The sequence below is a fragment of the Adiantum capillus-veneris genome, chromosome 15 (genome assembly GCF_014529385.1).
Source record: "Adiantum capillus-veneris isolate H3 chromosome 15, ASM1452938v2, whole genome shotgun sequence".
Lineage (NCBI taxonomy): Eukaryota > Viridiplantae > Streptophyta > Polypodiopsida > Polypodiales > Pteridaceae > Adiantum > Adiantum capillus-veneris.
In genome coordinates this window covers 121,538,978-121,552,300 of record NC_140945.1, presented here as the reverse complement: position 1 = coordinate 121,552,300, position 13,323 = coordinate 121,538,978, and the positions used below count along the sequence as shown (strand labels likewise).

The following is a 13,323-nucleotide window of genomic DNA, read 5'->3' as shown; positions in this document are numbered from 1 at the left end:
ACTGATTTTTATAGGGTGATGAGTTGCGATATTGTCATGCCTCGAGGTATTAGCCTCACATGGTGTGTGGTACATTGTACACTCTCTAGTCCTCCATGGGTGGATAGTGACCACAAGCTCTTTACCTCCTCTTGGCCATGGCTTTGACAACTGTGATTTTTTACAAGCTTATTATCACAAAATGCTAATTGATGAGTGAAAATACCAAATTACTTGGGAATTAGATGAAGAAACGTAATTGTAAATGAGAGCAATTGTGTGCTATCTTATTCAAATAGATACGCAAGCTTTGATGAAAAACATGCAACCGTCTTGGAGGGTAAACCCTTTCAATTCTACTACATGACCATATCATACCCTCAACTCCAAGCACCACTCAATCGTTGGCTCATTGTGAGAGAACCATGTTTGGAACGGTTCAAATTAAAGAACTACCTAAGGTTTGTGTGTGTGTGTGTGTGTGTTGTTTTGCCTTTTGGGGGGGGGGGGGGGGTGGGGGTGGGGTTTGTTCAAAAAAACTATGGAGAGCCTAGAGGAAGAGAAACTTCAACCGCAGCAAACCAAGTCTAACCACACAGTTTTTACGCCCCTATGCCGAAGATTTCCACCGCATTGTCTCCACCCAGCCTTAGATACTTTTATGCAAAGAAATAATGCAGGGGACTTTCTAAAGGAGAATTTTGGGAGGATGTGAGTGTGAAAACAGCGTGTTGGATTTTATAAGCTCATGGACAAAATTAAAGTGACTCACAAGAAGATCCTTAACTAGGAGACGATGAAAAGGGCACAAAAACGTCAAAAATGACAAGGTTAGGTTTGATTCTCATTGTACAGCAATAGAAGGAAAGGCCGTGTGGGGATGTGGCTATGGGTTTAACAAGGCGATGTGGGGATGAAGTAAATGAGTGCAGTTTGCATGAGTGTCCTATAGGGAGTGAGATCATTGCAGGACCCAATTGAGCTGGCGATCGATTGAGAAAGTCGAACAACATAGGTTATGGCACATTAGCTAGTAACATGCATGATTGATTGAGCCATTCTGGAACGAGGACATGGTGGGGATGCGTGGGTGTGTGTGTGTGTGTGTGTGAGAGAGAGAGAGAGAGAGAGAGAGAGAGAGAGAGAGTGTGTGTGTGTGTGTGAAGCAGGCATGAGTGTGTGTGGGTGTGCGCGCGCACGTGCGCGCTTGGTGCATGGAACAACGTTGGGCAATCTTTATGACTCCTCGAGCTACCAAAGCGCTTGGGGACAAGAGAGGAGCCCCCAACTCTGCTCACATGAATGGTCCTTTCGCATCCCCTTTACACTGTCCATGACCTTGAAGATGAGTGTGTGGGCCTCTCTCTCTCTCTCTCTCTCTCTCTCTCTCTCAAATGGCGATGGTATATTGTTTTTGCAGCTAATTGAGGGGCTCTATAAAAGGAATACTCGACCGTGATCAGCAAATATCCTATATTGTAGCAGTATCATCCGCGAGAGAGAGAGAGAGAGAGAGAGAGAGAGAGAGAGATGGGGAAGATGCAGGGAATGTTCGGTCTGTGTGTGCATGTAGTGGTGATGCTGGCAATGGGAATTGAGGTGGTGATTCAAGCGCAGGCGCAGCCCCGGGCTGGCAACTTCCACGATGACTTCCAGGTGACGTGGAGCGCTGACAAGGTGCGGGTAATGGACGGCGGCCAGCGGCTGCAGCTCTCCTTGGACCGCTCTTCCGGTACACCTTCCTTAAGAAGCTTACATGCATTCGCTACAGCTTCTCTAGTCCATTGACATTGCATTCTATCTTAGAAGTTGGTGCATGGCCAACATTGAACTTCTCTCATGGAACGTTGAGGCTTTTACAATTGTGCAACTACTTGAGCTTTAGGAGCAATTGTGCAACTTTTGATTAAGCCTCTTCCTAGCAATTATGGACTACCTTTCTCAATTGGGCTACATGGCAAAGTAGCTCTTTTGAACGTATTTAGCGTCTCATAGGGGGCATTAATTCACAAGAAGTTTTGCAAAGATTCTCACAATAATTATCACATTATGACTTACCTCAACATCATGAGCTTCTGTGAGGGAGGCACGGCATACCTAGCTAGGTATGATTGGGGGCAAGGGACCGCCGGTCCGGTGGGGGGGCCGGTGGTCCCCTTCCCCCAATCGTACCTAGCTAGGTATGCAGTGCCTCCCGAATGGAAGATCATGATGTTCTATATTGTATGAAAAACATTGAAAAAGGCTCCCTTTTCCTACATGAGAAAATTTCTAAATCTTCTTGTGATTGGCTTGGGGAGCCACATTCTCTCTCTCCATCGCCTTATGTAGGCCACTATGTCTATTCACCTTGTTCATACGTACAACATAACAATCCCAACTTACCCAATGTGACCAAATATATGAGTCTCTCATAAAACAACTTTTCATGGATCATCAAAAGGACCTTTAAGAAAAACTTTGAATTGATCTTTGTTTGCATACTGTCAATGGTTAGGAGTCTAAAGGCAAAGCATCCTGCATCAAATTTGTGCCAACTCAAAGCGAGAATTTTATCCCATCACTTGCCAAACCAAAATATGCCAACTCAACATTCGTCAAAAATCAATTATACTACATGCGCTCTTCCTGGTTAACAACCAACATTTCTTCAAGCTACCCTTGATCTTGCCAGCTCAGAAGATGGAATTTTCAGCAATTGCTTGTGATCACAATGTTCCATTTGTTACATGTGTAGTCATGTAAATGCTTGTTACCTTTGTTGACACCTACAACTGCAAGCTCACCTCCAATCGACTTTGACAATGCAGAAAGAACCTTCAATGATTTTTCACATAATATGTGCTCTTAAGCTGGTACCCAGTCTCTATTGGTTTCTAGTCGGTTGCACATTTTAGTTATTCTTCACATGAATGTTTGCCATCAAGGCACTTTCACACAATTCTAAAAGGGCATAACTCATCACAACACTTGCCTTTATCTTCTTTGTTTGTCTACTCTTAACTATGTTTTCTATTCAAGTTCTTTTCTATTCTTATAAATTTATTTATTTGCTCTATATTAAAGCTACAATGATTCAGTAATGAATCCCTACATGAAAAAGGGTCCCTTATGAGTGATTCACATTCTTACTAACGAATATATGTTTTTCTAAGTAAAAAACGTTGTAAAATTTCAAATTGGATTTGTTGATCGGTTTCAAATGTAAAAGTTGATAACATGTAACTAACATGCATGAGTGGTGCATGTTACACAGGTTCTGGATTCAAATCAAAGAAGGACTACTTGTTTTCCAACATTGACATGCAAATAAAGTTGGTGCCAGGGGATTCTGCAGGCACAGTGACAGCGTACTATGTGAGTATCCCAAAATATAGTGTCCACAAGTTCAAAACCTGTCTTCAATAGATGATAACTTGCATGCAAATACATGCTAGATTGGGCTAAAGGGTAGCCTTGCATACATCATAAAACTACTTGATCAACCATGTTCAATCTGGAAAAATATTTTTATTCAACTTGTTAAGCATCACAAACTCTTCTTAGATTGAGTAAAGAGCACTTGAATTATCTTCCATCCACTTAGAATATGTGATTAAGTAGAATATGAGGTAATCGAGTGCTACAAGCAAGTAGTTAATAACAAAGGCATCATCATCATATTATATGTGTGTTTTAGTAGGCTGTTGAGCACATTTACTTCATTGCAACATGCTTAATTGATGCTTTCATACTGATAAAGATCTTCCATAAATGATATTTTATCTCCTACAAAAAAGAAAGTCCATGAGGCCACTACAAAGGTTTAAACAATCATGAGTTTTTTTTCTGTTTGAAGACTTAACCTATTGTCTTTCATTGGCTAAAGATTATTAGTGTAAATGCACAAAATGCAATATAAATAGAGTGCTATACTTCAACTTTAGTTATACTTTATTGTATAGTGTAGCATTCTATTATATTTTCATATATAGATCCTTAAGGAACTCAAATTTGTATCTTCCTTGCTAACTTTGAATATATAGATGAGATCCTTTGGAATGTGAAATGTATCTGTCAAAACATATTAGAAACGTCAAAACATATTAGAAACTTCAAACAGCTTAATCTCATGAGCTTCAAAATGCAAAATAACAACAAATTTTCTCCCAAAACAAACTTATTAGCTACTATATAAAGATAATGAGAAACTTGTACCTTATTTTTTAGTATAGCTAATTTCAGTTGAGAATATCTATTTTTCCGTATAGGTATGTGATTAATCAAATGTGTAGTTTCTATTGCTTACATGTAACATTTATGTCTTACAGTTATCATCTCAAACAACATTCCATGATGAGCTAGACTTTGAATTCTTGGGTAATGAGACTGGACAACCCTATATAGTGCAAACAAATGTATTTGCCAATGGTGTGGGAGGACGTGAGCAACGTATCTATCTTTGGTTTGACCCCACTGCCGACTTTCACACATACACAATCTTTTGGACTCCTAAACTAATAGTGTAAGGAACTATCTCTCTCTCTCTTAAGTTTTTGTATGTGTGTGTGTGTGTACGCACACACGTGTGTGCGTGTGTAAAAACGAAGAGGAAGATACAATAACTATTCTATCAGCTACTAGTGATAATTTTGTTGTACATTTTTTCTTTTGAATGACAATTCTTGAATTCAAAAGTTATTGTGTAGTTTTTTGAGGCTCCTTGGGATTGCTCCCAAGACTTGAAAAAAAAAATCTCTCCTCTGTCTCTCTCTTACACACACATATATGTTCCCCCACTTACATATATAGCATGCAAGCTTTATAAATTGATTGAGATGTGCATAAGTATGAGCAGCCTTAACACTAGTCCTGTAAAAAATCAGCCACTTTTATGGCTTTTTGAGACTTTTGTAAAAAATTTCTCAACACTATGTTAGTTATCTAAATAGAAAAAGGTTTCGGAGAATTATGACCAACACTCAATATGAATTGATAAAAAATAGTACAAAGGTAAATGAAGATCTAAAGGTGTCTTTCCAATGCCACCTTCTACAACTAATTTGTGCGGATGGACAAAAATTTTCTATTTCTTTTGAAAGTAGATCAAATTATTGGTAAGCAAGCCCAAACTTCTTTGAAAAATCCTGCAATAGGTATGTGATAGATGTACCAAGCTTTTTTTAACCCATATACAAAGGCTGCCGACATTTTTTACTTCTCCAAGTTAAGTGTTGAAGTGCACTTTTACGTAAAATTTATTTATTTTAGAAAAATATTTTTTTAATTTTTGAGTTTTTCATGTAAATTGTGTATTTAGAAACCATTTTATATGTTGAACCCATAATTAAAAAGTTTCATGAAATTTTGATGTCATATACAAAAGTTATGTTTCATTTACTAGAATCCTCATGTGAGTTATTTTTGTGGCTTCAGCCAGTTTTGTGACTCATTACAAGTCTAGTGTTAATGTATGTAGGTATGTTTACACAGACATGCATGTACTATTATGATAAAAATTATATGTGCCATTCAAGCTCATAAATATTATTGTAGTAGTAGCACATTACACTCATGTGTAATCTTGTTGCCTTAGGCTTGAATCGAATCATCCTTTGCCATCATTGCAGAAATGTTTAATAACAAGTTTGCACATTCTTATCATCCTTTTCTATGACTGTATATAAAACTGGATTTCATTTTGTGTGAATTGCAAAAGCTACACCATATCCATGATTAGTTTCGATGATCATGAATTATTGAATTTATGGTTTAGGTTCTATGTGATGAATCTATCATTGAGCTTGTACATAGTGATTTCCTCTAAGAATCATACTGACATGTAAGGAGAGGTCTCTTAATAGTTTATGCAAGCAATAATTCCTAAAAAGAACTTCAAAAAAGAATCAAATTATTTTCCTTTTTTATTTAAGTGCCTAATAAATGCTATTGATTTTATGAAATAGAGTTTTTGTGCTCATGATTGAAGAAAATTGCTATATAGGTTTCTTGTGGATGGTACTCCAATTCGTGTATTCAAGAAGACGCCTGGACAACCGTATTTGGATAAGCAACCTATGGCAGTTTATTCAAGCATTTGGAATGGTGACGAGTGGGCCACAAGGGGTGGCTTAGTGAAGACAAATTGGGCACATGCCCCATTTGTGACTAGTTACCGCAATTTTCAAGTCAAACCAGCACCTATCCCTCCTCGTATTGACTATAGCAAGCTTTCTTGGGTAAAAAAAAACTATATGATCTATGACTATTGCTTAGATAGTGCACGATATCCTTCCCTACCTATTGATTGTGTATAAGATACCACTAAATGGATACCTCCTTGGCAGGCCATTGTAAGAGAATATACTGGCTGCCTTCCCCATTTCTTTCTCTTAGTTTGCTTCTCCTTGTCTTGATCCTCCACAAAACTATTGTAAAACGTGTCAATAAAATTGATCTTTATTTCAACAATCCAAGCTATTCGGTCTACTTTCTCCAAAACCAATTAATTTGTCTTTGAGATTCCATTGGAATATCCAAATTTGAAGGCAAAAGGCATTGCCCTGTCCCCATCACAAGCTCGCCTCCCCCCCGGGCCCCGATGCACCATTGCTCGCTGCCTTTGGCTTCCCTCCCCATGTAGCCACCTTCCCTTTCTGCGCAATGCACCACTGCAGGCCAGCAACCATCGCGAGACACAGAAAAAGAAGTAGTGGTGCAGTCTCTCTCTCTCTCTCTCTCTCTCTCTCTCTCTGTGTGTGTGCGATGCAAGAGGCGTGCACACGATGCAGACCCAAAAAGATCTCTCTCTTCTGCCTTTGCTCGTGCATTGCACTACCACGATGACGCCAGCCCAATAAAATATCTCCCTCTCTTGCCTTGTGCTTCTCTCCTTTAGACTTTGCCATCTGCGTGCTCTCAGCTCCTAACTGATATCTTGCCTTGTGCTTCTCTCCTTTAGACTTTGCCATCTGCGTGCTCTCAGCTCCTGACTGATAGCCTCGCAACCTCCAAGACTCCTTGGTGTTCGCCCTGACACGGAGTAGTTGTCTCTCTTTCTGCCTCACAGTCCTCCACTGCCGTCTGCTCCTTGCTCCTCTTCCTGAGGTTGCACCTTGGCCTCACAGAGAGCCAATCTCTCTCGCCCTCTGATCACTCTCTTGCACCCTCCAATCCTCGCGCATAGCGGATATGTGTCCCTCTCTCACTCTCGAACTACAGCCGTGGCCATTTCCTCCTTGCTACGTGATTCCTTGCAGGGTAAGCCTACCCGTCACCACACAATAACGACCACATTCCTTCACCATACTGAGAAGATCTATTCCTTCCTCTTGGGTTGCCTGCGAAATACAGAGGGAGCATGCTCTGACAGCTTGCCCCCAAACCCTACCCTCCACCCGGCTCCTCGCTGTCCTGCACCTGCCTCTTCCTTGCAACCATGTGTCTGCCCTCTACCACGCTTGGGCCGCCTCTGTCGTGCAGGTGGAAAATGCCCTTCAAATTTTCCAAAATTCCCAAAACACCTCTGATAGTGAGATTAAATATTTCCTAAGTAAAGTTGTGGCTTTTCATAAGAAGATTGAAGATTGAGGGTCTCTCTCTCTCTCTCTACATGCCATCTATCCCTCTTTTCCACCTCAAATCCATACAAGAATCCAAAGAGATTCCACTCAATGCGACCCTAAGAAAGATCGACAGCACCTAGGTCCAAAAAAAATGAAATCACTACATACATATACAAAGTGTGTGGTGCAAAGAAACTCTAAAGATCACAAAATGCTAGAGGAAAGGAAAACAAGAAGAAAAGTATCGATATATAAATTGACACAAAAGCTGATGATGGTGATTGTAGATGTGGATATTAGGAGCATCTTGGTAGATTCGGGTTAATGGGGGGCGTGGACCCAGTAGGTATTAGGCAATATGGTTGTAAGAGCATATATTGGTCGCCTTCACCATTTCTTTATCTCGGCGTGCCATTGTAAGAGCATATATTGGTCGCCTTCACCATTTCTTTATCTCGGTGTGCTTCTCCTCGTCTCAATCCTCGCTAAAATTATTATAAAATATGTCAATAAAATTGGTTTTTAATTGAATGAGGCTTCTTTCTCAATGTGTACTCTCTTAGCTAAAGGAAGGGGATGACATTTTTGTGACCTTTCATATTTTCCATGCTTTTGCAATCAGCTTAATTTATTTGATCTTTTGAACCCCATTATCACTTTGAATTTACATATAAGCCTCAAATACAAAACAAAACGAAGCATAGTCTAGATCTCAACATGTCTAACACAAAACATGTCATGAATTGAAATTTAAGCAATAAACAAAGCAAAAAGATTTTGAATCTAAAACAAAGTATCACCCTATCACAGGCCTATCACGCAACATCAGAAAACTTGTCATGCAATCCATTGCTTTCCTTAGCCACAACTGTACCCACAAGTGTAGCCGTCTCAAAATTGAATCTATGATTTATCAAAAGCCATTCATTAGATAACATCTCCCGTATTGGAGCGTTGGAATTTTTTGTAGAATTTTCAATTTCAAAATTTTAATTTCTTAAATTAAATGTGCTTACCACGTTTGAACATCCCTTGAAGCCCATCTCGTACTATCCAATAAAATTTTCATGACTTTGTTTTGAAGATGGAAACAATTATAGCTGTGTGGAAAACCCTCTTTGGAGGGGATGGCCAAAGGATTTTTGAAAATTTTCTCCCTAAAGGGGGGCACCCTCAATGTGAAAGAACTTCAAAATTCAAATTCATGGCATGCAGTAGAGGCCACGATAACACGTGGAGATGAAGAGCATTTGGAGGGGTGTTAGCTACCCATTTTTGTGCATGCAAGAAGGAAGATTTCCTTAGCTTTGCAAGATGCTCTTATTTGGAGCTAAAAGCATGCAATTTCATGCAGGTGACCTTGGCATCTGTGTGTGTGCTAGAGCTACTACATGACTCCTTTGCATGTGTATGCAAAAGCATGCAAGAAGCCATGGCTTATGTAACCTTTTGCTATGCTACCATTGAAAGGCTACAAGCCTTTTGGGTGACGACAGACACTCCTCACAACCAACCCCCCTGGCTTTATAGCATGTGGACTATGCTGAAGGGGCTCACTATACATAAAACCTATATATTGTGTGAGTTCAAGGACTATCTATAAAACCCCATACCTGTGAATTTCTCACCAATAAAAGGGACCCTTTTCCTACTCGATCTATAATTTTTTCTCAAGATCATTTTTTAAACACCTTTTTGTATGTGAAAATGTGAGAAAATATTCAAACAGTTAGAACTTATGTACTTTTATGTTAGTCTAAACACTTATCGGTGAAACGTCTAAACATGACCATCTACTAGCGTCTAAACCATAACCCTCTAACCCTATTAACAAACTGAAACGGTCAAGCGCTACACTAATTGGATTTGGAGCGACCAAATCAAAAATTGCCAAACCTAAGCGGACTTACATAGCCTACCCTAACGCTCCAAATATAGTAATGTATTAGCGACCAAAACAAAACTCGCTAATCTAAAGCCGATAACCCTTAGCATCTATTCCTAAGCAGACTAAATGGCCTAACAATACCCTAATATGTTTTAGAGCGCTTTACCTTGGTGGCTTTACATAGTGTGCTGTAACTGTCTGAACACACTGCACCATCTATTAGCGGTCAAACCAGAATCCATAGAACCCTAACAGATTGAAATGGTTATAGGTTATTTTAGGTTAGGTTAGGTTTAAGTTATAGGTTAGGTTAGAGCTATCGGCAAATGAATAGTTAAAAAAACACAAACGGATTTCGAAAATGACTCGTATACTTCTAAAAATGCAAACGGACTTCAGTTAGGTTAGCATCAAATTGGACTTCAAAAGTGCACACAGACTTCAAGAACCTTAATATATAGTCATTGATCAATAAAGACGAGATTATTACCATGTGGTCCTAATCTCCGTGCACCTCTAGACTGAAGTGTGTGTGGATCAGGCCTGGCTAGAGAATGTGAGGTTGTTAGAGCTAGCAGCAAATAGTTGAAAAGCCACAATTGAACTTCCAAAGTGCACACAGTAATTCAAGAACCTTAATATATAGTCATTGACCAATAAATACGAGATTATTACCCCATGGTCCTAATCTTCGTGCACCTCTAGACCGAGGTGTACGGGGATCGGACCTGGCTAGAGAATGTGAGGTTGTCATGTATTGCCATGTACTTAGTAGTGTGTAGTTATAACAGCTAGAGTGTTTTAATCATTTGTTGCATCATTGATGGATAAAGTATGGACGATAGGATGGCGTGTCCTTGTGCGGATTACAAGCATCAGATCTTTCAAAAATGAAAAATCTGCGACCAACACATACGCAATCACGGTCTCTTTCCGATTGAGCAACTACAAGACTTGCATTATCGATCTCATGGTCTAGAGACTGAAGGTCAAACTCCGCAAGTAGATATTTTCTCCAACTTCATCCCAAAGAAGACGATTTTCAAACGAGTAACCATCGATTGAGTCCTCCCAACCAATACCTGATGTGGCATTTCAAGAAGTAGAGATGGAGCAGATGTTGGACCCGTTCTTTGACATGGATTCCATCATTGAAAACATAGAAGATGACAACATTGAACGCAATATTGTGGACCAGCCTCATTCATCCCGTTCATATCGATGGCATGATAGCAATGATAAAGAAGGTGAGATGATGCAAAGTCTTGCATGCATGCCGCTTTACAACGGTGCAAAAATATCAGTTCTCCATACCGCGTTGGCAATGCTTAATTTGCAGTCTCCTTGTCTACGGTTGGCCTGATGTCTCAGTCATAGATATTTTCAGGTAAATACATTGTATTCTAAGCATGATAAAGTGCAAATTACAGTTCATTAATGTGATCAAGGGACTGACTTGTTCATGTAACGACAGGTTGCTCAATGAGCAAATCTTGCCAGAAGGGAATCATATGTCTCCTATCTGTCTAGCCGCTAAAAAGCTTGTTACTAAATTTGGGCTTGGATTATCACAAAATACATGTATGTCCTAATGATTGTATACTATTTCGCAATGAGTATACAAATTTGGAGCAGTGTCCCAACTGTGGGTCAAACAGACACAGGGAGGACACACAAGGAAAATTTATCTCTACAAAGGTCCTTTGACACTTTCCTATCATTCCAAGAATAAAGAGTGCCATGTTCATGTGCAAGTCCATAGCCGCTTTGATGGCATGGCACTCAAATACTAGATCGACACATGATGTGATGCGGGTACCTGTTGGCTCTCATGCATGAAAGCACATAGAGGAAAGTTGGCCTACATTTAAGAACGAGACTGGATGTATCCGCTTTGGTCTGGCAATGGATGGAGTAAACCCATTCGGATTACGGAGTTCATCATGGAGCACGTGGCCTATTTGTCTGGTTAATTATAATCTTCCACCGTGTCTAGCTATCAAGAAGGGCCATCTATTGTTGTCATTGATCATCCCAGGAAAGTACAAAGCAAAGAACATGGATGTCTATCTGGCACCACTTATAGAAGAGCTCCAAATCTTGTAGATAGGAATCGATGTGGTTGATATGTCCCAACCAATCGGACGACGGAATGTACATGTGCAAGGCATTCTATGTGGACCATGCACGATTGGCCAGGCTTTGGTGAGTGCTCATGTAAGAGCCTTTGAAACCCTCACACACATGTGATTCCTGGCTATGCCAACACTTTTATATTTTAATTTTGTGATGTTTTAGGCTTGAATTACTCGGGAAATCATGAATGTTTGAAATGTGGTCCTTGACTTGGCTTCCACCGCTCTGAGCATTTGAGCAAGATAGTTTACGAGGAGCATGGTAGATTTTTGCCTGAAGGACATGAGCTACGTGGACCAAACATATGAAAACATGACATGCATCCACTGAAAGCAAGCGATTGGAAAAACATGTGGCTGGAGAGGAGAGATTGGATGCCACCTAGAAGGAAAAGACCTTCTATTTTCGATGAACTCCCATTCTGGAGTGACCTGCTGGTTAATCATTTGCTTGACCCAATGCACATCTTCAAGCATGTGGGGGAGAACATATGGAAAACCATCACTGAGCAAGGCCCAAAGAGATGACCTGTAGGCTATGGGTGAATGCCAGAGATGTGGCCTTGACTTAAACCCAATGGAAAGTTTGCTATACCAAAAGGTCATGATGGGTTCTGAGTCGTGCAGAAGAGCAACAAGTGAAGAAGACTATATCTTCATTCAAGACTCCCACAGGGTGCATGCGATGTTTGAAAACGGCTTTTACGAGAGATGACAATCTCAGTGTTCTTAAGTCCCAAAATTGGCACAAATTTTTACAATTCATCTTAGCAATTTCCATAAAGCCTGGCTGTTTGACAAATGGCATTAGAAGAACAATCTACAAAATCAGTGAGTTGTTACGTTGGATCAGTTCAAAAGAGATAAGAGAAGACATGATCAATGTAGCACGCTTAAATGCTATTGAAGCAGTGTGCATGGTGGAGAAGTACTTTCCAACAAACATTCTTACCATCCAAATGCATGTACTTGTGCATGTGGTCAATGAAGTTGCAGTTGCTGGGGTGGTCCATAGCAGGTGGATGTTCTTCTTGGAGAGATTCATGAAGACTTTAAAGGGGTTTGTTCGTCAAAGGGCTCACCTCGAGTGTAGCATGGCCGAAGGATGGCTTGTACAAGAGTCTCTTGTCCTCATCAATTAATTTTTGGTCTCAATTGAGCCAGAGATGCCCCGAATGTGGACTACTGAGGTCAACGTCAAGGTGACAGGGGACAAGCCGCAAGGACAAGGCATCGTTAGGAAGATGGATATCACAATGCAAGAAAAGGTTATGAGATTTTTTCCTTCTCAACTCAGACATCATGCAAAAGTGTCTAGAGAGGAATGAAGGGGAAAAGAAACAACGCTTGACAGATCGCCTGCAATTCAAGCGCAACCGTGCCACTAGAAACCTTCCTTTTCTAGATCATCTTCAAAAATTCCGTGGCTTTCCAACTAGGTGGTGGTTAGATGCGACAATCTGAGAGGCAAAGAGGAATGGAGTGTTGATTACTGAAGAGGAAGAGGAGATGTCAAGGGGTTGCGATTGGCATGTGTATTTTCACAACTTTCTTTTCGAGCTCCACATGAGCACATTGCTTTAATAACTTTTAGTCTGTTTCAATTTTGTGGCTACAGTATCACAAATATGGAGCTTTGTGGTCGCATGGGAAACACTTTAGAGTGCAATAGATCGACGACAAAGGGTCACTTTTGACAGTGGTGTTAGGGCCAGCTTCGTCCAAGAAAGTACGAGTAGTGCCAGGGATGAGAACACAGAGACTAGCCAACTTGAAT

The 13,323-nt window shown here is 40.2% G+C and overlaps 1 protein-coding gene across 1 annotated transcript; it reads left to right on the top strand.

The window, feature by feature from the left end:
• The first annotated feature begins 1,463 nt into the window (after nt 1–1,463).
• LOC147441405 (xyloglucan endotransglucosylase/hydrolase 2-like) lies at nt 1,464–6,429 on the top strand. Its single transcript, XM_086483054.1, has 4 exons — nt 1,464–1,711; nt 3,236–3,336; nt 4,290–4,483; nt 5,963–6,429. Exons 1-4 carry the CDS (start codon nt 1,510–1,512, stop codon nt 6,273–6,275), a joined length of 810 nt encoding a protein of 269 aa, XP_086339180.1. The 5' UTR covers nt 1,464–1,509; the 3' UTR covers nt 6,276–6,429.
• The last annotated feature ends 6,894 nt before the right edge of the window (nt 6,430–13,323 follow it).

What these genes read in the sequence shown, in the direction of transcription:
- LOC147441405 (XM_086483054.1), top strand. Translation starts at nt 1,510, where the DNA reads ATGGGGAAGATGCAGGGAATGTTCGGTCTGTGTGTGCATGTAGTGGTG. An exon ending in CTCCTTGGACCGCTCTTCCG is followed by an intron (nt 1,712 to 3,235) that starts GTACACCTTCCT and finishes CATGTTACACAG; the next exon opens with GTTCTGGATTCAAATCAAAG. An exon ending in TGGACTCCTAAACTAATAGT is followed by an intron (nt 4,484 to 5,962) that starts GTAAGGAACTAT and finishes ATTGCTATATAG; the next exon opens with GTTTCTTGTGGATGGTACTC.